The sequence below is a fragment of the Diabrotica undecimpunctata genome, chromosome 7, assembly GCF_040954645.1.
Source record: "Diabrotica undecimpunctata isolate CICGRU chromosome 7, icDiaUnde3, whole genome shotgun sequence".
NCBI classification, from domain to species: domain Eukaryota; kingdom Metazoa; phylum Arthropoda; class Insecta; order Coleoptera; family Chrysomelidae; genus Diabrotica; species Diabrotica undecimpunctata.
Window position 1 is genome coordinate 13166357 of NC_092809.1, and position 26889 is coordinate 13193245.

The window sequence follows — 26889 nt, forward strand, 5'->3', positions numbered from 1 at the left end:
ACAAGATACTCCACAACCGAAAAATAATGTATATCCATCGTACACGGAATAAATGAGGCCATACATAGAAGGTTACAATTTTAAGGTCATCTCAGACCAGTCTTTGAAATGGCTAAAGAACCTCAAAAACCCCTTGGGTTGATTAGACATTTGGAGTTTAGAACTAAAACAGTACGACTTTGAGTTAATATACAGAAAGGGAGTCCTCTACAAGGTAGCAGATGATTTATCGCGGCAACCACAAGGTAACCGTGGCGAAGAACCAGAGCATCAGCACTAGAATCGTGCAAACGGTACAGAGGAAACCCAGACAGATTTCCTGATTTAAAAATATTAGTAAACACACTGTATAAACATATTTGGAGTAGTCGAAGTTTAACAGACCTAGAATTTAATAATCCATGGAAATTAAGCGTATCAGGGTATAAAAGTAAAGAACTTTTGGAGGCGAATCACGACTCGACTACAGCAGGCCACTTAAGAATTGCGAAGACCATATGCCGAATAGCGAAAAAACAAGTACAAGAAATCGTAAAGCATAACAACAGACGCGAAAGCAGAAAATTCTATAAATGCATAAAAGAAAGCACACAGTCATTTAGACCAAAACTAACGATATGCAAAGACAAGGACGGAGAACTACTAACAGAGAAGCAAAAAATTATAATGAGATGGAAACAATATTTCGAAGAAAATCTAAATGCAGACAACGAAAATGAGCAGAACGAGACAATATATTATACGGCGGAGCTGCACATCGAAAATCCGAGTTATGAAGAAGTAGTTCAGATAATAAATAAACTAAAAAACAATAAAGCACCAGGAACGGACGGAATTTCGGTAGAATTATTAAAACATGGAGGATCCGAACTCTGGGAAAGAATCCATTACCTAATAACATTAATATGGACGAAGGAGCAAATGCCAGAGGAATGGACAGTTGGCCTCATACATCCAATATAAAAAAAGGAGATAAGAGGGAATGCCAGAATTATAGGCCAATTACATTGCTAAATGTAATATACAAAATTCTTTCTGGTATAATCTACAATAGATTATTAGAATACTCCGAAAATATAATTGGTCATATATATAATTATCAAAATGGATTCAGACCAAATAGAGCCACTACAGATAACATATTCATACTAAGAACGATACAAGAAAAAGCTTATGAATAGGACATATACTGGAATAGTGTATGTCGTACTGTCAGAGACAGAATGCTGGAAGACCTTTGTAATCTAGGTATACCTAAGAAATACATCAGCCTCATAAAAATGACGTTGCAGGGTTCAAAAGCCGCAGTCAGAGTAGATGGAGAACTGACTCCCCTGTTTAACATCAACATGGGAGTAAGACAGGGAGATGCCCTATCAAGCATGCTATTCAACCTAGTTCTTGAGGCAGTCATAAGAAAAATCAATATAACCGGCCATATAAACACCAAACCAGTACAAATTACTGCATATGCAGACGATGTAGACATTAGTAGGAATACGCCACGACTAATGGAAGTGTTCAAACAAATTGAGCCTGAAGCAAGAAAAAGAGGTCTCAAAATAAACGAAGCAAAAACGAAGTATATGGCAGTCAAAAGAATAACTGACAATGAAAATAATATCACAGTAGACAACTATACTATCGAACGAGTGGATGCCTTTACATATCTCGGCACAGAAATCAATCAGAACTCCGTAAGTAGCGAAATTAATGCACGTATTTCCAGTGGGAATCGTACATACTATGCTAATAAAAGATTGATGACATCGAAATTATTAGACAAAAGAACCAAAATGACTATCTACAGAACACTGATTAGACCCGTAGTAACCTATGGATGTGAAACTTGGGTAATGACGAAAAAAGATGAAGCCCAACTCAGGACATTCGAGAGAAAAATACTGAGGAAAGTATATGGCCCGGTACAAGAGGAAGATGGCACATGGAGAATCAGGAGAAACGACGAGGTTAATGAGTTAAATGAAGGTTATGACATTGTAAGATTTGTGAAAAGTCAAAGACTGTCATGGCTGGGACATGTGCAAAGACAAAACGATGCAAAAACAACAAAGAAAATGTTACAATGGAAGCCCATAGGAAGGCGAAAAAAAGGAAGGCCCAGAACGAGATGGTTGGATGACGTGAAAGACGACCTGAAAACAATGAACATAAGACAATGGAGAAGAAGGGCACAAGAGAGATCTGAATGGAAGGACATAGCCAGACAGGCAAAGACCCATCCAGGGTTATGATGCCAAAATAAGAAGAAGAATATGCCGAATAGCGCTAAAATACTACTGGCCTAAAATGTTTAAACAAATTTCAGACTATTTTAAAGCCTGTACGCTTGTCAGGGAGTATAGAAAAATTAATGCCTATTCTACGCTTCGGTTTTACATTACAATTGCCGGAAAGACATAAGAATGCTTTCATCAAGAAAGCCTCCTTTGTAAAAAATGTAAAAATACTAATAGAAAAGACCTTCAACATAATCAAGCGCGGAAGAGAGGACTGGGAGAAGAATGCAACACCTACCAACCGGATTATGCCATGTGTTAGAATACAATCAATCAAGCCAGAGGGTTTCAACCAACCAAGACAAGTCGCGGCAAGACTTAAGAGAATAAGGGCGATCTGCGGCTGCTGCTCCGGCTCCGATTCACGTTTCAGGTGAGGAAAAATATCCTCCCCACCTTCGACTACTGCGGCGTTGGAAGACGAAGTATTCTATTTCTTTCTTAAGCCCACCACTCACGTTCCAACGGCGCAGTACGATTTTGTCGAATGCAATTGCAGTACAATAATGTTGAAAATCGGATGGGAACACACACTTACCGATTTTGCAGTATAAGTTTTTAAATAAACTTAAGTGGTGGTGCAAAGATTAGTTGCTAAAAAGATATACATACTGTCACGTACATTTATTAGAAGAATTGCGATTATATCCAGATAATGTTAATTTCCTTTTGTAACATGTTCGAAAATTATTAATTCTCTTTTTTACCAACTCTTCATTAGTATCTGCATTCACTTTTTGAAATTTAGGAGGATTTTGTTTTCTAGCGGTTTTATCATGATATGATGTCGATTTTATTTTCCAAAGACACTCTTGTTCTTTATAAATGTCAAAGAAATCTCTTAAAAACTTCTAGCTCTGCCATTTTCGAAATTTACCAGCAAATAATTTTTTTACAGTCGTACGATTTCGTCGCTATCACAATATACACGATCAAATTAGTCGAATGGTGCAAATACACGTTCAAATTACGTATGTATGTATAACGTATCTGTGATGTCAGCCATATGCTAAATAATTAAATATATGCTGTTTGACAAACATGACATTAAAAAAATCTATTCTATTTAGAAAACGCCTATATCTGCACTTCTGAAATAAAGATTCCAATCATTATTCCTGCGAATAATAAGGGACGTGATTTTTCGGAGATGAGAACCGTCGGTTACTTACTATTAACGAAGAATGTCCAACAAATTTAATTTTCAGTTCTAGATAGATTCAGTAACTATAGTAGAAGTCACACTTAGAATGCAGTGTTGGTCTTAAGCCGCGTTTACACGATGACAATTGGCGAGACAATTGTCATTGGACAATTGTCATTGGACAATTGTCATCACGTGGTTGCGGATTGTCGGAGGCCAGTCCAGTTCAATGAGAAGATGTTTATACGGGGCCAACTATTGCCATGGCAGTAGACAGTTAAAACATGACCGACTGCTCGTCATCTGTTGTGCCCGGTGAGAGAACTGGCAAAAAACAAGACAGAACTACTGGCCTACACCGTTCACACGGCGCCAATTGTCACGACAATTGAGATTTCGAGTGGTGGGGGGCACACTGGGCGCAGCTTATTGTCCTCAGTCTACTCCCGGAGACAACTGAATTTTGGACCAATTGTGAGGGCAGTTGGCAAGGCAATTGGTCTGAAGTGTTTAGACGAAGACAATAATTTCATGCCAGTCAGTTGTCTTCTGACAATTATCTTGCCAATTGTCGTCATGTAAACGCGGCTTTACGGCGCGCAGCGATGCCGCTCATGTCGACACAGTGGTAGGTGTGTGGTGGTTGGCGATAGACTGAGAAATCAGGACCGTACGCACTTCGTTTCAAAAATCTTTACTTATTAATTTAACTGAGTTAAATAAGAGAATAAACAAAATTTTATTCAAAAACAAAAAACATTTTTTTAAAACAAAAAAAAATAATTTTACAAAAAATGCCTGTAATAAAAAAATATCTAATATTTCGTAAATACTTATATACATATATACAAAAAATGCAAGTAGTTTACCGTATACAACAGGATAAGTATATATACATAAAATACATAAAAACATCATCACTGAAATGTACTGTACGTACAGTACTATAAAAACAAATGAGCAATAAATCTGAGATATTTCTGGTTAATTAATACTAATCGCAATGCATATTTAAATCGTCCTCATCCTCTGAATCATCTCATATATTAATTATGACCGGTTCAATATCTTCCTGCAAATTGTCCACCGCAAACAGTTTTTCTTATACTTTCTTGACGTAGTTCACATAATTATGCCACTGCTCTTTAGATACGCGTTGGTAAGTTTCTTTTATCAACAGTTTTACCATTTTTTCTTTAAAATCGACGTTGTTTAAAGCCACATATCTTTCCACTTGACTCCACACCATCTCAATCGGGTTCAGCTCGCAATAGTAAGGCGGAAGTCTCAAAATATTAACGCCATATTTTTCCGCAATTGTTTCAATTTTGTACTTGCCGTACTCGTCTCTAAATACGGCCACAGTATAAAACCATTCTTTATATAGATCTCCGTCTATTTCATCGTGGTAATCAGCGGTTCCCTTCTTAGCCAAAAAAGTTAATTGGGCACTTGCCATAAAACCAGTTTCGCTTCCAGCATGAAGAAGAACAAACCGAGGACCTCTTAGGGTTGGAGCTTTCAGTCGAGTAGAGAACCCTTTTATGAAGGCATCTCGTGGATTCTTGATCGTTGTGTCCCTCCATTCATTCTTTACTGAAGCACCGACGTTAGACCAAGACTCAACGGTATAAACAAGGTTTACATTATCGTTCTTCCTCAATATTTTTATTTGTATGAGGTACTTGTGTCTCCAGGATATGATATCTTTTCTTTACATCATTATCGAATCTCGGCCTCTTTTACCGTATTCAAAACGCATATCATTTAGTAGCCTACGAAATGTGGTTTTTGAAAAAGCTGGTGAAGAAGTGCAAAAACAAGTGAACATGGCAAACAGAGCAGCAGGATGTCTCAACAACACAATCTGGAGAAACAAAATACCTCACAACGAAAACGAAAACCAGGATATATACATAAATCAACAATAAGACCGATAATGACGTACACAGCGGAAACAAAAGCCGATACGGCGAAAACACAAAGACTACTGGAAACAACAGAAATGAAAGTCTTACGAAAAATAACAAACCAAACTCTAAGAGGCAGAGTAAGAAGTGAGGAAATACGAGCGAGATGTGGTATAGAGGAAATAAACGCGAGGACCAAAAGAAGAAAAGTGGAATGGAATCAACACATCGAAAGAATGACAGAAAATAGAGTCTACCCTGTTTGAAAATCACGGCAGATACTGGCAACGGCTCCATGATGTAGGTACTTTCATCCGCTTGCAAAAATTAAATAAAACTGAGCTTTCACAGTTTTTGCCAACAAGTTTTTGGTCTAATGGCCAGTACCCAAATCGACAAAGAGACATGTTTGCTTTGCATGAACAATGATCTTTATTTCCCAAAGAATGTCTATACAATAGAAGCTATTGAAAATTGATAAATATAGATATATTTATACATCGATGATTGAATCATGCTTTAGTTGAAACAATAATGAATACAACCGTAGACAATTGTTGTGTGCGGGTATATTTCAGTGCTTTGATTCTTAAATCCGGTCCTGATGCGCCGCTCGGGGCAAACCGGCAACGTGGTCGGCCGTTTTCCCGTAAGAAATACATTGCCTATCTTATCTGCACTGCATTCTAACTGGGGTTTCGACTATAGGACTATTAATTTCTCTTCCTGAAGATACGTTAAGAGTATAACAACAATTTACTGTTTTCTCTTATTTAAAGGTGTACTGAAATATTGAGTACCTAGTGTTTTTAGTCAGTCACTCAATAACTACACGGTATAAGCCAAGGAAACAATTTATTAAATAGTTTATTACTCTACCACACCCAACAAAAAAAACACCATTGTATGATTTGATAATATTAGGATCGTATACTTTTCCCTGTGAAATTTTGTTAAAATTGTTTTTTTTTTTCAGATAGTCACCTCATACGAAGAACTCCCGCTGCATACTCAGATGGTGTTTATATGCTATCGGGCCAAGACCGCCCCAGTCCCCGCAAACTCAGCCGACTATTCATGAAAGGTCTCGATGGTCTAGGGTCTATGAAAAATAGGACAGCTCTCTTAGCTTTCTTTGGACAGTTGGTTACCTCTGAAATAGTCATGGCTAGCGAAAGCGGATGTCCGATCGAGATGCATCATATTGAAATCGAAAAATGCGATGAAATGTACGATCAAGATTGCAGTGGGACCAAATACATTCCGTTTCATAGAGCTAGTTACGATATGAAGACTGGACAGAGTCCAAATAGTCCCAGAGAACAGGTAATATTTATAATATATTATTTTTGCAGCAATGAAATATTTCAATTAAACCATCAAAATAAACGTATTTTCAACTGAAATTGTGGTAAAAATAAAAAATAGTGAACAATACTCGTATGTATAATGATGTTTATATATTTTTTGATTTGTAGCTAAATCAAGTTACTAGCTGGATAGACGGAAGTTTTATTTACAGCACAAGTGAGCCTTGGGTGAACGCTATGCGGTCTTTCGAAAATGGTTCTTTTCTTACTGATTCTACTGGAAAAATGCCCGTACACAATCACATGAGAGTTCCTTTATTTAATTATCCAGTGCCACATATGATGAAGACATTAAGTACTGAAAGGTTATTTTGTAAGTTGGATATTTTTTGTAATATATTAAGTACGGAAATATATGATCGACGGCTAACTGTAAGAGTACAGTTACTAATAATTTTCTTGGTAATGAGACAATGAAAAATAATTGTAAACTTCAGTTATAAATGCAAAACGCTTACAAAGTGGATAAAAAATTTTAATAAGTTTTTATAAATCAGATCAGGGAAATAAGGTTTTTTTTGTGGCACCGCACCAGCCATGCAAAAGACAGTTGTTTAGAGTAATATGGACCTATATGTTTCCTGCAGTCAATTCTTTCGACTTAATTAGTTATTAACAAATTAAGAGCAAAAAACGGTAAATTTTTGTTTGTTCGTCTATCAGCAAAAAGTGAAGCATTTGAAACAAATTTAAGATCGATTTAAGTCGATTTTAAAATTCGACCGGGTTCTAGAACTGTTTCAAAAAGATGGGCGCACCATATATAAGATTAAGATTACAAATTCAAATAAGTTAGTAGAAAATATACATACAGTCTGTCCCAAACCCTTCTTTCAGTGCGTCACTAATTTTGACGTCATATAGGATTTTAAGAATGTCGAGAATTATTGCATGACATTTTAGTTAAATTTGACAGTTGCAGGATCGTAATCTCTCTTTTTCCAATTGAAAATAATTTAATAATTTTAATATTAGTCTTTGTTCTTTCTCGATATATCTCGGCATATTTAAAATATTTTTATGACAATAAATGCAAAATTAAATTTTCGCTGTAAAATGTCTGATAATACTAACCTGGAATGGCAATTATCATTTTATCAGTTGACATTGTGAAAGTACTGTCACGATCGAGACAATCTGCGTCAAATTATATTTATGCGCATCAGTGATTGGATATCTATTTAGCGTATTCTAAACTCCAACCAATTATACATCCGTAAGTAGAATTAGATTTACGATAAATAATTTTCTAAGTTCTATGTTCTAATCACAGACTTACGTTTTTTTCACTTCTAGCTTAATGTGTTAGAGAGAATTCGACCAACTATGACGCACTGAAAGAAGGGTTTGGGACGAACTATATGTACACGCCCTAGGTCGTCAGAAAATGCTGTGTAGCTCAAAAGCGGCTTTTCGAACTCATTGAAAATACACGGGGACCTTTCGAGCCTGGCTAGATGGTCTAGAAAGCATACTTGGCCTGTGCTTCTGAGATGTCGACGAAGACTCACATGGCTCATAATATTTATAAGTAACAATTCATTCAGCGTCTGTGAGAGTCCACGATTCAACTCCGTACAACAGTATAGGAAAGATATAACATCGTAGTAACCTGATTTTTATTCTTCTTCTTCTACGGCACTACAGCCCAAATTGAGCCTTGGCCTCCTTTATTTTTTGCCTCCACCTTTGCTTGTCTGTGGCTGATCTTCTCCATACACGGACTTCTAAAAGGGCTTGTGCGTTTACTGTGTCTTCACAGCGCTTTCTTGACTTTCCAACCGGTCTCTTTCCCTGCATTGTAGCCATTAAGTGCCCTTTTTGGTGGCCTATCCTCTCCCATTATTATCACATGTCCGGCTTATTGCAATCTTGTAGCTCAAGAGCGGCTTTTCGAACTCATTGAAAATACACGGGGACCTTTCGAGCCTGGCTAGATGGTCTAGAAAGCATACTTGGCCTGTGCTTCTGAGATGTCAACGAGGACTCACATGGCTCATAATATTTATAAGTAACAATTGCTTAATTATATATGTTTTTGTTATATATTCATAGTAGAACCACATTTTAGGCAAAATAAGCTTTATTTTCATAAAACAAAACGTAATATCATTAAATCAAAATTGTATCTAAATTACTAATTTAATTTTTTGTCAAGGAATGTATAACAAAAAAACAGCCAAGGCAAGAGAATTTTTGCAGCCATCACATGTAAATAAGGTGTTGGTTGCTTTCCTCTGTGCTACTTGCCTTCTTTCCTCTTCTACCATTTTTGCGTAACACATTGTACATCGTCTTCTGCCTGCACGACCAATATCGCAGAGTTTGTGACTATTTTCCCTAATGACTGGTGTGACAATAAAATCTCCTAATAGGTCCCGAATTACCCCTTCCTTGAATTTGATAATCGTCATGCTTTCATTGGCAATGCTTTGAAGCGCGATATAGGCATTTATAAGTACTCTGCCAATCAAGAGCTTCATCGATTATTTTCTGTACCATTTTATTGCTTTACGTAATGGAGAATTATAGCTTTTCATTTGATCTCATATATCAATGAAGCTTTTATATTTATTAAATTCGATGACATTCTTTGGCTTTACAACATCACCGCGTGCATTCTGCATTGTCACTATTTCGTCAGTAAATTTGGTACTAATCATCAGCATATCTCGCTTGTCGCTTCACTTCTGAACAACGATGCCCGAATTACTTTGTTCAGCTACACGTTCGCCTACTTTTAATTTTTTGGAAATGACGTTTTTGGGATTATATTTGCGGTTTGCACGTAGCGTACCAATCATATAAATTTTCGGTGTAGGAGTTCATGTGCAAGTGTGACAGAACTGTAGTAGTTATCAATCGCAAGTGTTCGTCTTCAGTCAAGCAGCCCATCCATAAGTTTCATCACTACATTTTTTGGTAGGGTGCTACCTTCAGCATTCTTTTCCACAATATATGTTAAAATCGTAGGTATAACCACCTTCCAGACAAAGTTTGAATAATTTTATCCCAAATTTGTGCTTCTTGTTGGCAATATACTGGTTGAATATTAGTCGCCTTTGAAATGGCACTAATGTTTCGTCAATGCACACGTTTTCCTTTGGAACGATGGAAGCCTTGAATTTATCCTTCAGTCTTCTAACCAATGGAACGATCTTCTGCAAACGGTCATCTGTTATAACTGAATTATCGTAAAATGCAGCGTTTTCCACATTAACTGGAAGCGATTCCTTGACATTACTTTTTTGATATTCTTATAAAGATCATTCTTTGACCAGTACGAATGAAAAGATGGAAAATGACATAATCCCATGTATATAGCTATACCCATTAATTGTTTTATTTCGGCGACATCAGTGTTGTGTCCGGCGGTAATACGTGTGCTTTTTTCTGATTTCTTTCCTGACACTGCAGGGCATAACGATTTGTTTCTTAGACGATTTGTTGTAGAAGTTTTCGTATAATTGTATATGAAAACCTGCAGAATTATAGTCTGTAAATGTAAATTTCTGTAAATTTTCGCTGTTGACCGGCCTCCAGACAATAGCTTCATTCATTGCATTGAATACTATTGGTTCTTCTACAATTTCCTAATCGGAGACTTCAGAATGTTCAGATTTTATAGCAGCATCAAAATGTTCTCCGAAATTCGTATATTCTTTTTATGTACTGGTGGACGCCGATACATCTTCTCCCAATGGTTTGGTATTTCCGGCCACACGTTTTCTTTTTTTATTCTGTTACGGAACACTCGATTCATTTTCACTGTCAGTAGAATCAGTTGGTTGGTACTCGTCCGAAAGATACGTGCCTCAAAACTCATCCGATTCTTCATCTGACAGAATTTCTTGCCAATATTTTTCAAGTTTTTGTTGCTCTTTCTCGTACCACTGCATTGTACCGCTCTAATCTAAGTTCTGACAAGAAAAGCGCAAGCCACGGCGACGGCGCCTTCGCTTGTTGCGAAGATTTGCCAACCCGTTATCAATAGGAATATAATGAAATGAAATTAATGAAATTTTAACCAAAATTCTCATTTTAGAATGTTAGATTTTGATTTGAAAGTTAAAGAAAGTAATAACATAATTTAAAAAAAATTGATCGATCAATAAAGACATTAAAATTTTCATTTTGGTGGCACTTAACCTGTTAAGTCAATAACTCTTATATTAATTGTGTTTATAGTGTTAGTGTAGAAGACTTTCAATAAATGAAAAAATAATTATTACATACCATTTAACAGGAGGCTGATTATTTAATTAAAACTAGTGCTGTGTTTTATTTTGAACATAATCGCCAATTCCATAAATAGCAATCAATTTAATTTCCGCTTTACTTTTTATAAATATAATAAAGTGCTCGTACCATATTACACGTAACATATTGTTTTACTGATTATTTTATTTTAGTATTAGGAGATGCTCGTACCAATCAGAATCCAGCCCTGTTGACAATAAGTGTACTATTTTTTCGATGGCACAATGTTGTTGCCTCAAGAATAAAGAAACACAATCCAGATTGGAGTGACGAAGACGTATTTCAGAAAGCACGAAGAATAGTTATAGCAACTCTGCAAGTATATTTTATGTTTTAGTTTACACGAGCCATTAAACAACTTCGATAAAATGTTCGCAAAAACCTCAGTCATTTATTACAATTCAGATCATTGGAACATTCCTGTTAATAGGGTGATTCATTTAGAGGTACTTTTTTCAACAAGAAAAAACGATGAAAAAAATAAATTTTATTTAAAAATATTTATTATCATACAAAAGAATCATTCTTTAATAATTTCCTTTAAATGTTGGCCATGACTACGATTAAGTTAGTTCATTCTGAAGTTCCAATTCTCGATGACTCGTTCCAGCATTTCGATTGGTATTTCACTAATGACTCGAGTAATATTGGCCTCCAATGCCTCAATCGTATCTGGTTGATTCATGTAGATTTTGGACTTAGGGTAGCCCCAAAAGAAAGAGTCTAGAGGTGAGATGTCACAGGATCTAGGCGGCCAATTCACTGGTCCAAAGCGTGAAATAATTTGTTCACCGAATCGTTCTCGCAGTAAAGCCATAATTTCACGGGCTGTATGGCAAGTGGCGCCATCTTGTTGGAACCGAATGTCGCCGAGATCACGAGCTTCAATTTCAGGTACCAAATAGTCCGTTATCATGGCACGATAACGGTCTCCATTCACAGTAACATTCTGGCCGGCCTCTGTTTTAAAGAAATATCTACCAACGATTCCACCAGCCCATAAACCACACCAAACAGTTGTTTTTTCAAGGTGTAATGGCAACTCTTGAACCTCCTTGGGTTGTTCATCACCCCAAATACGGGCATTTTATTTATTAACGTACCCATTAAGCCAAAAATGAGCCTCACCAAATTTTTCTCGAAAACAGTGGATCTTCCGAAAGCTTATCAAGAGCCCATCGACTGAAACGGTGACGACTCGGAAGGTCGGTCGGCTTCAACTCTTGCACTAATTGAATTTTGTATGCTTTTAAACCAAGATCCTTACGTAAAATACGCCAAGTTGTTGCATATGACAAGCCAAGCTGTTGAGAACGGCGACGAATCGATTCTTCATTATTTTCGAGTACACTATCCGTTACCGCCGCTATATTTTCTTCAGTACGTGCTAAATGTGGTCTATTTGGTCGCGTGTTATTCAATAATGAAAACTGGGTTTCAAACTTACTAATCGTAAAGCGAATTGTACGTTCGGTAGGCTGATTATGTGGACCATAATTTGCTCTAAGCGCACGAAACCATTCCTCGCAGAACTCCCATTTTCAAAATACAACTTAATAATTTCTAGACGCTGTGCCGGGCTAAGTCTTTCCGTCATGAAATGTCAAACAATACTAAACAAAAGCGAAATGTCAGTTTGACAGTATTCATGCACGATCTCCAGTCAAATCCCCACCAAAAAAAGTACCTCTAAATGAATCACTCTTGTTACAAAAAAGCGTGTTACAAAACAATTTTTTGGAGTAAAGATGTACTATATTGCAGATACTCAGTGTTCTTAAAACCTAAATATTATCACCAAAAAGACATAAATTATATTTTTCTGTAAATGTAATCAATTATTAATATTTTTAAACATATATTAAAAAATGGTTTAATATATAGGGTGTTCTATTAAAAAAACAACTTTTATTCATTTCTTTGTTTTGACTCACTCTGTATAAATTACAGACGTCTTTGATATACATCAGTTTTATCGTCGTAAACATTATTTTATCTAGTTTAGCCGTAATAAGAAAAAAAACAGAACTACTTTAAACCTTTTTTTCGCCACCTCAAAATCAAGGTCCAAGTCAACCCTTCACAAATATGATTCTGATTAGTGTTTCTCGTTTTATAATTTTTATTACTACTCACTCACTTGTAACAGTAGTTTCCACCTCTATATTTTACTGCTTAGTCCAGTCGTCAGAGATTTGACTTCTAAAAATCATACGAACAAGCTAAATTTGGCTGAAAATGTCTATTTTGGGACCATAAGAAATATGCAAAAAAATGTACCACTCCTACCTCCCGGCTTCATCCTTAAACTTCCCGTAGGGAAGGAAAAACGAAAAAAATCGATTTTACCAATAATCTGTACGACGTGGAAAAAATGTTTCAAATAAAAATTATTTCTGAGATAATTTTGAACAAAAATATATTTTAGCACTTTTTCCGTTTTGCACCTTCCTGGTCCTTGTTTTCCTTCTACTTTTCCTTGTAGAATTAATTGCAGCAACCCATATCTTTGCTGCTCCTCATCATGTGACCGAGGTATTCGATCCGATGGTCCGAACCATTGTCGCAGGTTATGCATCCATGAGTGTCGTCTTCTTCCCGGTCCCCTCCTACTGTCGATTCTTCCTTGGACTATTAACTGTAGCAGCCGGTACTTAGTATGCCTCATGACATGTCCGAAGTACTCAAGCTTCCGTTTCTTTACGGTGAAGATTATTTCTTTGCTTTTGCCTATTCTCTGCATTACTTCCACGTTAGTGATGTGGTCTGTCCAGGATATCCGAAGAATACGGCGATATATCCACAGCTCAAAGGATTCTAGTTTCTTCAGGGTGGCTTCCGTTGTGGTCCATGCCTCTGCTCCATAGAACAAGACCGGGAAGACATAACACTTGACCAGTCTTAATTTTAGTTCCATTGAGATTTTGCTTGTGAACCACTTTTTCATATTGTTAAACGCATTTCGCGCTTTTTCAATTCGTGATCTTATTTCTGTTGACTGGTCCCATTTTGTGTTGACTGTGGTTCCAAGGTATGTGTATGTCTCCACTTGTTCTATTTTTCGGTTGTTTAATGTCAATTGCATCGGAGGTTGTTGTGTTCTGCTGATGAGCATGCATTTAGTTTTGGTTGTATTGAGTTCTAAACCATATTCTTGACTTGCTGTGTGTATGCTTTGCATGAGTCTTTGAAGCTCGTTGCAGTCATTTGCGATAGTAACTGTGTCGTCAGCATATCTAATATTATTGATTACCTCTCCGTTTACTTTGATACCCTCCGAAACTTCTCCCAGTGCTTCTCTGAAGATTTGTTCAGAGTATATATTGAACAGGAGCGGCGAGAGGACGCATCCCTGTACCCAGTAACGTGGTCGGTATAGGATATCTTTAGGATTAGACGATAAAGCCACATTTCGAAAGCCTCAATTTTCTTGCAGGCATCGTCTGTGACGATCGGATAGCCAAGCGGGCTGGGCGGCTGGCTTCTCCTTCGCTTCAATGCGAGAGATGTCAGTTCAAATCCCCGGCCCGGTGAATAGAAAACAAAAAGGCTAACGCATTAGTTTAAAATTCTAAAATGGATCTGCGGCTTAGTCTAGAATATGCTGGTATCTGATCGGCCTATGGTGGAGCAGTACGGCAAGAGATAAGGGCTTGCGGCTAGGTGATACTCCTCCATAGATCCCTACCGGAAGGGCGTGGAACGCCTAAATACCGGGTATATATATATATCGTCTGTGAGAGTCCACGACTCAACTCCGTACAACAGTATAGGGAACATATAACATCGTAGTAACCTGATTTTTATTCTTCTTCTTCTACGGCACTACAGCCCAAATTGAGCCTTGGCCTCCTTTATTTTTTGCCTCCACCCTTGCTTCTCTGTGGCTGATCTTCTCCATACACGGACTCCTAAAATGGCTTGTGCGTCGCTGTTTACTGTGTCTTCATAGCGCTTTCTTAACTTTCCAACCGGTCTCTTTCCCTGCATTCTAGCATTAAGTGCTCTTTTTGGTAGCCTATCCTCTCCCATTATTATCACATGTCCGGCTTATTGCAATCTTTGCATTCTAATAAAGTCTGACAGTGGTGCTTCCTTATAAAATTGATAAAGCTCGTTGTTGTATCGACTTCTGAAGATTCCGTTTTCCGTCACAGGTCCTAGTATTCTCCTCAGCACTTTCCTTTCCTTTCGAATGTATCGAATTTGCTTTTGGATGTTTCTTTCAGGAACCATGCTGCACTGCCATAGCATGCTATTGGTTGAATTAAGGTGTTATAGATTCTCATCTTTGTATTTCGGTAGACATTTTTAGACCGAAATATATGGCAGAGGGCAAAATAAGCTCTGTTTGCCTGCGTTATTCTCTTCTGTATGTCTCCATCTTCTGATTCGTCGGCATATATTTCTACTCCCAGGTATGTAAACTTTCCAAAAACTTTCTCAGCGATCTCAATGAATGTTTATTTGAAATGCAGAATATTTAGTGGTTTCAATCAGAGAAAAATATCAAAGAATTTGCGTCCATGATATAAACAAACTTTAAAATGGTTTACATTTACTTCGGCCACGTAAAAAGAACAAAATACTATTTGGGTTTTAACTCGAAAACATTCTTCGTTATTTTAATACATATATGAGGGGATTTCAATTTAATACATATACGAGGGGATTTCAAAATATATATCAAGGAAAATGCAAATGCTACAATATCATATCAATATTTTGAAGCGCATTAACGCCCTTTTAGTAGAGTAGTTCTACATATTCATTTGAAAATCAAACGAACGAATACATAAAGACTCATACAGTGAAGTAAAAATCTAGTTAATACATAAAGAGTCCAAATGATAACTCTAGGAATGATTCAATTTAGCCCAGCCAAAAACTGACACTATTAAATAATATTTAAAGGGATAAAATCTGTAATAAAACCAGATCCAACATGATCAAAGATTTACATACCGACCATCTCATAAATGGAATAAAATCTAAACAGCTAAACCAACTGATAGGAGACATAATAAAACTGGTTCTAATTCCGGAACAGTTTATTAATATCACAAATATATCTGATACAAGTTCAAATCTAACTAGATAATCGAAGTTTTTATGACCTTATATCACAGTTTTGATTGTAAATGGTCTTTAGACCAAACAATGTTTTATCGAAGTTATTAAAGGCTCTGTGAAATCTCTGTTCCAACCGGAATATTTTTTTCAGAACGTTCTTGTTTACGAATACATACCAGCTTTTTTAGAAGAAAAGTTACCTCCATATAAAGGCTATAATCCTGACATTCATCCAGGCATAACACATGTATTTCAAAGTGCAGCTTTTAGGTTTGGTCATTCCCTTATTCCACCCGGACTATACCGGAGAGACTCCAAGTGCAATTTCAAGAAAACTCCTATGGGGGATATCGCTTTAAGGTTGTGTTCAACATGGTGGGACTCAAATGTAAGTATTTCCTTTATTTATTAATTTTTTTAGACTTTGTTTTATTATTACAAATTACGGTTCTCTAAAAACTTGTATTTTAAATAAATTTCTATTATTCAGGGTGGCCATTTTAAAAATATTCAATAAAACTGTATTAAATTCCTGAGACACGTCGATTTTTATTTAGATTTGGTCAAATTTTTATGATAGTTTTTCTATTTTCTACTGTTACTGAAAAAAAGAGGGATGGTAAGTGACTCCCATTTTTTTTCAAACGAAATATCTTGTGGTCGCTCGTTAAAAAGAACATTTTAAGAAATTCATCACATCTGCTTTCATAAAATATAAAAGAAAAGAGAATATGGGAAAAATAAAAAACAAGACATTCTTAAAAATAAGTTTTAATATAAAATATACCCAGGATGTACACCACTGACATGTTGGCAAGTTAAAAATTTGTCGACTGCATAAAAACTTAAATATTTTTTAAAGAAAGAAACTATTTTGTGGAAGAACAATATCAAAGTGTAGTTTTTTTCGTTCAGAAGAATGCGAAGATCACGTGCTCGATAAACCCGGTCCATGAGAAAGTGATGCAGTCACTGCTTTGCGTCAGGGGAGAACTGATTGCTCTGATGCTCTGTCACACTGGGAGAACGAGTCTGTATTGCAGCGCTTAGTCTATTTGTATTATATGTCTATGCTGTGCCCATATACCTATGTGCCTGTTGTGTTTGTTGTGTTCTGTATTGAAAAAGGTTTTCTTCTTTTCTTTACATTTTGTCTTCACATCCTCTCTAAACCATGGGATTTTCTTTTTTTGATATGTTAGTGTTCGTTACTTTCCTCTCTCCAAATGATTTTCTTTCTGCGTTAATTATGTTATTTTTGAGATTTTCCCAGCTTCACTCGATGTTATCGTTTTCTAATATTTCATACCCAGCAATATTCTCTCATATTCTTTTTTTGTAGTAAGTATTCCGTGGATTCCGTATTTAGTCCTTCGATTCTGATTTTTTTTTTGTGTTGGCGTCGCTCTCTTTGATGCGGAGTACCTATTTCATGATGATTCTTAATTTTACATAATACTAGGCTATGGTTACTACCTAAATCTGCTGAGTTGAGGCATCTTTCGTCAATTATTTTGGATAGATGTTTAATCTCTGTTGTTTATAACATAATCTATCACAGATCTTTGTCCACAGATGTTATTGAATGTATATTTGTGTTGGTCTTTGTGGTCAAAAAATGTGTTCTCGTTATGTTTTTGCGTGATTCCGAATATTACTTGATTCCCTATTCGAGCGCTAAAATCCTCCAGTATTATCATCTTCCTTATGACTTGTTGTAATTCATCATAAAACGTTCCGCTTGTTTTTTGAGGCTTGTTATTTCTGGGCCGTATACTCCGATGATGTTCAGGTCTTTCTTCTCAATTCTTATCTTTGATGTTACAGTCGTTTATAATATGTATTGACACTCTTTGATGTGATTTTGGTATCTGTGGTGTATTAGTAAAGCTACACCTTCTTTTTGCCTGTTTCATTTTGCTATTCCACTGTAGATTAGTATGTATTCATCTAATTTTGATTGTCTTTTTCTTCGCAAATCGTCGCAAATGTCTGTTTGTTTCTCTTTCAGCACTTGCGTTCTTTCTTGGTCTCTTGTGTTCAGCAATCTGATGTTCCATGTAGTAATTCTCATCTGGGTTTTGGATATTTTTCTCTTCTTCTTATTTCTTGCCGTGATCGTCTTCATATTATCAATTCGGCTCCAAGGCTGTACAATACAGTTCCTTTCCAACCACCCTCCACATTTTGTCCACATCTGGCCGTCTAATTTCTTAAAGGGCTGTTATGTATTTGGTACTTTTTTAGCTGTTGAATAGTTTTCTTAGCTGCATGTTCGTTGCTTTTTTCGTTTACTGTTATCCGTCCTGTTCCGAGGCTTATCGTCTTGCATCATAACGGGTTCGTTTTTTGTGGTGTCGGGTTGTTAATCTAACACCAGTCTTCTATTCATCGGAGAACCACAACTCCCTTTTTCGTCGGCCCTGACGTCACCATCCACTGGCGTTTATTACCCATTCTCCAGTGAGCTCGTTCAGATTCCCGGCATACACCAACTTGGAGGTGAAGATAGAAATTGATTATGAGTGACTAAATGATATTTTCTGGATACAGTATTATATATTGCAATTCACTACCCTTTTTTTTTCACCAATTTGCACAGATTTACTTCGTGGTATAAGATTTCATTTCAAAAAAGTATTACTTGTTTTTAGGACGTGTTGACGAACAACTCAGTTGAAGAACTTTTAATGGGTATGACCTCCCAGCTTGCAGAGCGAGAAGATTCTCTTCTTTGCTCAGATGTACGAGATAAATTATTTGGTCCCATGGAATTTTCTAGAAGAGACCTCGGGGCTATTAACATCATGCGAGGTAGAGACAACGGATTACCAGATTATAATACAGTAAGGGCAGCTTATGGGCTGCCTAAATTTAAAAACTGGACTGACATCAACCCCGAATTATTTGACGAGAGACCTGAAATACTGCGAATGCTTATATCTGCGTATGATAACGACATTAATAATATCGATGTATATGTTGGTGGTATGCTAGAAAGTTACGGAAAACCTGGAAAATTGTTCACGAAAGTAATTTTGGAACAGTTCATTCGGTTAAGAGATTCCGATAGATTCTGGTTTGAGAATGAGGAAAATGGGTGAGTAAGGTTTTGATTATTATCTACGTTTTTAAAATGTTTAAATAGACTGTATATATATATATATATATATATATATATATATATATATATATATATATATATATATATATTAAACGTGATTATTTCGACCAAAAAACAATTTATAAATATGTTGGAAATATCGGGTATGTGGTCTATTAAATAAAAAAATCTTTGTTTTTTTCTAAAGCTCAATATTTCGCCATTTATTTGATGGCTTCATCGGGAGTAAAGAAATTAAAAGATTATACACATAAATAAAATTAATACTAAAATAACATTATTGTTGATGACACTGTACATTTAATAAAATGCATGTTAAAATTTAAAAAATCTTTGAGCACGTTCGTTACAATCAATAAGATGGAACAAGTGAACACTTGTTGATGGAACACTTGTTCCATCTTATTGATTGTAACGAACGTGCTCAAAAGATTTTTTAAATTTTAACATGCATTTTATTAAATGTACAGTGTCATCAACAATAATGTTATTTTAGTATTAATTTTATTTATGTGTATAATCTTTTAATTTCTTTACTCCCGATGAAGCCATCAAATAAATGGTGAAATATTGAGCTTTAGAAAAAACAAAGATTTTTTTTATTTAATAGACCACATACCCGATATTTCCAACATAATTATATATATATATATATATATACAAGAAATACTGGATATTATTGACTATCGATATAAACAAACAACACAGTTATTAGGGCTGCAGTCAGAAGGTTTGGCCGGGATGTTACAGAAACACTCTTTTGACTTTTGGTCTAGCTTTCGGAATTGTTTTATTCCTTCTTCAAGACATAGTCGTTGAGATTATTTATATAAAGCTATGACACTCAACATTAATAAACACACATATAAAATATAACATATAAAATAATGAACAAAATACATTTTAAAATTTAGTTATGATAGTAAAAATTTTGTTTGTGACATCTTTTAATGGTGTGTTTTAACTGATCCGTAGAGAACAGAAACCTTTCAGGATAATCGTAGATCATGCTTTTTAAATGTACCCAAAAAAATAAGCCCATGGGTATAAGATCTGGAGATCGCACAGGCCACTGTGAATTGAACAGCCGTCTTGATGAAACCAAACATTCTCCAGATTTACATCAGGAAGATTAAGAATAGCGGGAAGAACATGATTCTGTAACAAATTGAGGTATAATCTTCTATTCAAGTTGCCCTCAATAAAAAATGGACCTATTATGTAGTCTTCTAAAGTGCCAGTCCAGACGTTAACTTTTTGAGGACGTTGAGTTCGGTAAACAACACTTCTGTGCTGGTTTTCCCGCACCCAATACCTCGTAATGGAATGTCTCCTTAATAACGAAACAGAAGATTCATCAGTGAATAAAATATTTTTAATAAAATTTGGTTCATCATTAGCCTTCATTATTAGAGTTTCACACAACTCCATTCTTCGAAAGTAGTCGTCTGGATAAAGCTGCTGCATTTTCGAATATTTAAAATTCTTGCAACCGTGCTTTTTCCATACTTTCGTTAAAGTAACATTGCTAACATTTAACTCATTAGTGTTGCTCGATTGTTGCACAAATTTGTGTATCCCGGATTTCTCTTTCACTTTCCTCAACTTTTTCTGGTGACACTTCTTGAGCGTGACATTTTTTCTGTAATTTTTGAGGCAATAATAATTCAAAAATTTTAAGATTATTATGAATTGACACTGTTGTCCAGAAATACCACCATAAAACCGTTTTTTACAAAAATAAATTGAAAATCTACGCTGTTATTGCTTTAAACAACAACTGTATAATGACAAATTATTGGCGACGGACCAACGGAGGTTCGTGGAAAGTCGACGGCGCGCAGTGTTGCCTGTAGTTCACTGTGATAGTGAAGGGTTCTCGGTCAAATGTTGGAGAATAAAAAAAGGATATAAGCTACTTCATCCTTTTATTGAAAAACAACATAGCCCAGTACTACATAATGTATTAAAGGAGGAGGAAAGAATTAATTTATGCTCTGAAAGTTCTACTTAATAGATACTTAGAGTTTTAAAAAAATCTTAACGTCATAGAACAATGACATATTGATAATCATGCTTAAAAGGGTAAAAATCCCACGGATCTTTAAAACGACCAGTCTTCTCTCTTACATGTACAAATTATTAGTAAAGATATGAAGATATGAAAGATATGAAGAGTCAAGATAAACTATTCCAGGCCAAAGGTAAGCAAAGAGATTATTACAACTTTCTGCTCTCTACGCAAAATACTCTTGGAGTTTAGGAAGGTTGAAAGCAGTGGAATCACATGTGTTGTCATTGGACACAGCTCACTCTTTTTGGAACCTGATAAGTCTCTCCGAAATTGATAATAGGCTTTCTTACACGCCTAGATTTTTTGTTGGGATAAAACATAGGTGTAGAGTATATATAAAAGATCTTTCAGGTCGTTGTGTGGAAAGGCGTACGAGGTCACTTTTAACAATGATTTTTGCTTTCATAAGTTAATAACATTTGAGTAGCACATACTGTGAGAAATAAAAATATTTTTTATTGATTTTTCTATATTCTAGGTTTAAAAAACTATTCGAAATACATAAAAATATGAAGTACAGTTATGCAAATATTATCTAGCTCATCTTTTAGTTACAGTTATAAAAATCAATAATAAAAGTTGTAACCGTAAAATCCATAAATCAAAACTAATTAACAAATGGTAACATTATGTTAATTCGATTTCTTCGTGTTAAACTGTTTCTCTGTGGGAATTTAATATGCAATAAAACAAACAAAAAGTACATAATGTGATAGCATGTCATATTTAGTTTATTGAGTTGGCATTGGTGAAGATATTAATTTGGTTTAGAATGTATTCTACAAAAAAAAAATAATTTACTGAAACACAAAGTATCTTTGAAATAATAGCAGAAAAATAGTACCGTAGAGTTGGGTCACTTGACTAAAATTTGGACATTAATTCAGTAATACCAGCCATACTGATAAATCTACCTCAAAACAAAAAATATGGTGTTATGCCACTTTTGGCAAAGAATAGAATCTATATAAAATCTTTTTGAAAAAACAAAAAAAAATAAAAACCGTGTTTCAAGTCACCCTGCCTGTTGGGTGACTTGAAAATGTAAGCAAAAATCAGTGTAAATGGCAAGTAAAGCTGTTCTATAGGTGACTTGACATCAAATTTAAGTTTTAAAAAAATCTGTTATTAATGTACAGGGTGAAATAAATTTTGAGACCACTTAATTCAAAACGTTTATTCTGACAAAATATAAAAACAACAAATTAACATATCGTGGGCATACTGCAAAAACTGACCAAGTCAAATATGATGCTTTCGAGATAATTGATGTTGAATATTTTGTAATTTTATTTGAGTTTATTTCTAAATCAATTTAAAAGGATATGTATTTTTTCTTTCCAGGTATTAAATGGTTGAAGTTAGTGATTCTAAGTATCTCTAAAGATTGTATTAATCTTTTTGTTTTTCGCAAAAAAAATTGACTTGGTCACTTTTTGATGTAGAAATTTTCTCATATTGACATCATGGCCACAAAATGATAATTATTGATCAATAATAAAACACAAAGAAAATACCTATGTCTAATTTTATTTATTTACAGTGTAAGGCTGAAGTTTCAAATAAAAACATTTACTTTATTTTTTAAATTGGAAAATGATAACAAAAATGTAAAAGTTTCTATACTAGAATTAATCTGACTCCGAATCGGACAAGTAGAACTAATCCAAATCCGAATCGGACAATACTGATGGCTCTGGAGCAACATCTTTTTTTCCACTCTCTGATGGTATTGACTGATACCAAGCATGGAATTCAGAGGGAATTGTTCCTGTCTTACATAATTTTAGAAGATCCTGCTTTTTAAGTTTAGAAATAGGAATTTCTTTAGAGTATAATAGTTGAATTTCTTTTATAGGATTTATAACTCGTTTAGTACGTCCAACTACATTGAACATAAAAAATTCTGGATCACTATAGTTGTACTTAAATAGTATATATTGCGGTTTATCTGCTTCATATCGCATACATTTAATTTTTAGCCAATTAACACGATTTCCGTTTTCATCAATGGTTCTATTTTTAAGAGTATTAGCAGCTAGGGTCTTTATGTCAAGAAAATCATTATACCTTAATTCCTGTACGTTATATGGATCACTTCTTTTGTTTCGGCCTCTTTTGGAGCGTGCCAGTCTAAAAATGTTTAACCAATCATGCATAGTGTATACTGGAACATTCTTTTTAGCATTTTCTATGGCGCTGTGCATGGAATCTACTTCCATATAAGAATGCCCAGATTCCAAAAAATTATGCTGTACAATATTTAAATTGCTGTTTTGTACGATAAATAGAAATAATGCTGCAATAAACTGATTTCTGTTTTGACCGCTACAGGTATCAGGGAACAAACTTATTTCGATAATATTTTGTGGCAAAGATTTTATAAACTTAAGCAGGCATGTACCTATTTCTGAACTGCCCCTTTGACCATTAATTTGAGTCCATGCGTAGCAGTGGGCTTTTTGACTAGCTGCTTCGTAAATTGTGAGATTGTACGCGCACAGCTTTCTACTGTAATACATTGGTGAGACATCTGAAGAAGGTATTTGCAGAACGCTTTGTAAATCAAACGTGACACTTAAAAAACTATTATCAGTCATTGCGCGCTCTTTGTCTGATTTTTTTGCTAAATTTGCTTCGTCTCGTCTTTTAATGTGATTCTGATATTTTTCTTCTAAATCTGCAGCTTTTGTCTTCAAGTAGTTCGTGCATGTTAGGCACTGATCCTTTTTAGGCTTAAAAAAGGACAAATTAAAGTTGGTACCAAAAATGCGACGGTAAGTTATTTGAGATGCGTATTCCTTTCCCGTTTTCTTGCAATCTTCCACATATAGTTCGTACATTTTTGCGATAGATAAATTAGAATCTAAATATTCTCGTTTAGTTGATGATCTACAGTAGTGAGATGCCATGGTTGGAAAACTTTGTACATGCGCTTTGATTGACGCTATAATATCAGGTTTGGTTTTATTAGCCGGTTCCTTTTTGCCACGTTTGTCGTTAGCTGCAAATATTCCTATATCATTTGCTCCAGAAAATGCCTTATCCACTGGCCCGTGGCTTATACACAAAGTGCGTAGAAAGAAATTCTTGCAAACTCGAATTTTTTTACCCTGGTTTAGGAAATGATAGTACCTACTTGCAGTTTTGAGAGCACCTGTTCCAGAACGAACTCTTCTACAAGTAGGTTCTTTGCTCGCAACACAACAGAGAATATAATCTTTTTGACGATTATAGTCTAATCTCCAAAATTCCGAGCATAACTGGTTTCTGAAATCATCATTAAAACTAAGAGAGCATTTGAATTTACAAGAGTTGCAATTAATCAATTTTGGTTTTTTTGCTGCAATGACTGTTCCTTTTGATTTGTAAGGCAAACTTGACATTCTATTTTTCTTTTTAATATTTCTTTTCCATCGGGAAGGGTTAGCTCTTCTCCAACGACATTCTTGTTTTGATAAGGGTACATCACTCTCAGTTGATTCAACATTTGATAAACCATCATCATCACTCGGAATATAGTTATCACTACTGCTGGTAGAAAAATCTGAACCACTATCAACGACCATTTTCTCAAACGTAGGTGACACAGGTATATTACTCACCTCAATAGAGCTATTATGTTCTTCACAATGTTTGGTATTCTCTTTTTCATTATCAGACGTGGTAGTTGAACATCCTTGCATTAGAGTAGTATTGAATGAACCTAATTAAAATATTAGTTTAGGATAAAAAGATCAGTTTTAAAATGTATATTTACCTTCCGTAGTGCTGGTTCCAGCTGACAAAATAGGAATGTGTTGTGATGTTGATTTAGAAGACCATAGTTCTGAAACCGTTACTTATTATTAGTCACCCTAATTTGATCTCATTATTAAATTTTATGTTTTAAAACAGCAAATTGATCAACAACAAAAATCTACATAGAATATTAACTTTGTATCAGCGGCATTTACTGTTGATGGTTAGGAAGTGGGGCGATAAATATTATTTTTTAAGGAAAACGTTTATCTGCTAAGAGCTAAGTAATAGATAATTTTATAATTTGTTGTCCTCATCATAACCTCAAAATTATTTTCAATAAATATTACAAAATTACAACACTCACCTGCGTTATTTTCATGTGAAGTACTAGCTTCGCCTTCATCTAAACACATTTGTACTAAAAACTTTCCCCTGGACGTCATAATGAAAGATAAACTTAATATTTCCTTTTCCAACACGTGATAATTCAACTGATAAACATACAACGTGTAGGTAAAACTAAAACATCAAAAAGTGACCAAGTCGTAATAGCCAATTGTCGCAGTTCAATGTTGATATGAAATGTGAATCACATTTCATGCAAAAGTGACCAAGTCAACATGATCATTTCTTCCAGTCTATTGATACGCATACCGAGACATAGATATTTGGATGTTATGTGTGTTGCGGCATCGTGCCTTTATATTTTGACTTGGGCACTTTTCCAGGTATTCGGTTACGTCTTTCGAGTGACTTGGATTGATAAACGAAAAATCGATAAAAATTGACTTGGTCAGTTTTTGCAGTATACCCACGATATTCTCAAAAAGTTTACATTGTATTAGACTTAAATCTTAGTTAAAAATATTTTTATTAATGTAGTTACCTAATATATTTGTTTATAAAACATTATCAGCTTCAACCAAATCTGTCAAAAATTTGAAACATTCTCGGCGAAAAAGTTGTGAAGCTGGAAGACGAACGGCTTCATTTCTTTTCACCATCGATTCGTCTAGTACGTCAGGATATAAAAATACTGTTTCTTTTTCACCCACATTTTTTCGTAAGAATTTGACTTGAAGGTGCTGTTCATCTATGACTTGGCAGATTTCTCCAACATATTTATTTTAAAAGCTGTTTCTCTGTATTAAAGTTCACGAGAATAAACTCTTATATGAAACTTATTTTGCTTTTGATTTCGCATTTGTAAATTATTATCCTCGGGCTCAGTATCGCTGAACTCTTCTTCGTCGGTCTCGTCTTCAAGTTCTATATCATCTACTTCACTTTCAGAAGAAAGTTCGTATTTATTAGACTTGCGTGACTTTGGATTTTTTTAACACTTCTCTTTTGATTAGGTAGTCGTACTTCCACCGTTGTCTCGTCTGGTTTTTGTGCTTGTAAATCTTCCACAAATGTTGCTTCTCCTGAAGCAACATTAATTTTCTTCCGTATGCCCGACATAGTTGGTTTACATATCTTGTTGTTTCAAACATATCCTTCAATACGTTGTCAATTTCCTTAACAGGCCTATCTTGAGAAGAGATTCATTTTAAAATAGCTTCTCTGTCGAGAGGAATAAACTCGGCTTTTATGTTTTCAGCATTTTTTGCCCCAGGTTCTACTAATGTTGCTTTCAGTAGACCTGGGAATCGATCTTTCCTTATAGGGTCAGGTTGTGTTTGCTTCCATTTAGTCAAAACAGATCTCCATTTACCCTTCAGTGGTCTAATATAGCAAACACCCAGCGGTTGCGTTTTTGGGCGGTAAAAGAACTAACTAATATTATTGTTTTGGCACTCCTGTATGACAGTGGTGGAAATATGGCTGGCTAAATAGTTACCGATTAACACCTTTGATCCTTCAAGTTTTTTAATATAAGGGAGCACA

The 26889-nt window shown here is 35.2% G+C and overlaps 2 protein-coding genes across 2 annotated transcripts in view; one reads left to right on the forward strand and one right to left on the reverse strand.

Annotated features, from left to right (window-relative positions):
- The window catches only part of Duox (dual oxidase), a 96131-nt gene that overhangs the window by 46827 nt on the left and 22415 nt on the right, over positions 1 to 26889 (forward strand). Inside the window, exons 3-7 of the mRNA XM_072536739.1 lie at positions 6331 to 6680; positions 6833 to 7037; positions 11137 to 11303; positions 16209 to 16445; positions 18712 to 19157. Of these exons, the coding sequence (XP_072392840.1) occupies positions 6331 to 6680; positions 6833 to 7037; positions 11137 to 11303; positions 16209 to 16445; positions 18712 to 19157 (1405 nt within the window). The remainder of the gene's footprint in view (positions 1 to 6330; positions 6681 to 6832; positions 7038 to 11136; positions 11304 to 16208; positions 16446 to 18711; positions 19158 to 26889) is intronic.
- Positions 22469 to 25806, reverse strand: LOC140446180 (uncharacterized). Its single transcript, XM_072538716.1, has 3 exons — positions 25364 to 25806; positions 25016 to 25084; positions 22469 to 24961 (listed from the first exon to the last, which is right to left on the reverse strand). The coding sequence occupies exons 1-3, from the start codon at positions 25440 to 25442 to the stop codon at positions 22917 to 22919; spliced, it is 2193 nt and encodes a 730-aa protein (XP_072394817.1). The 5' UTR covers positions 25443 to 25806; the 3' UTR covers positions 22469 to 22916.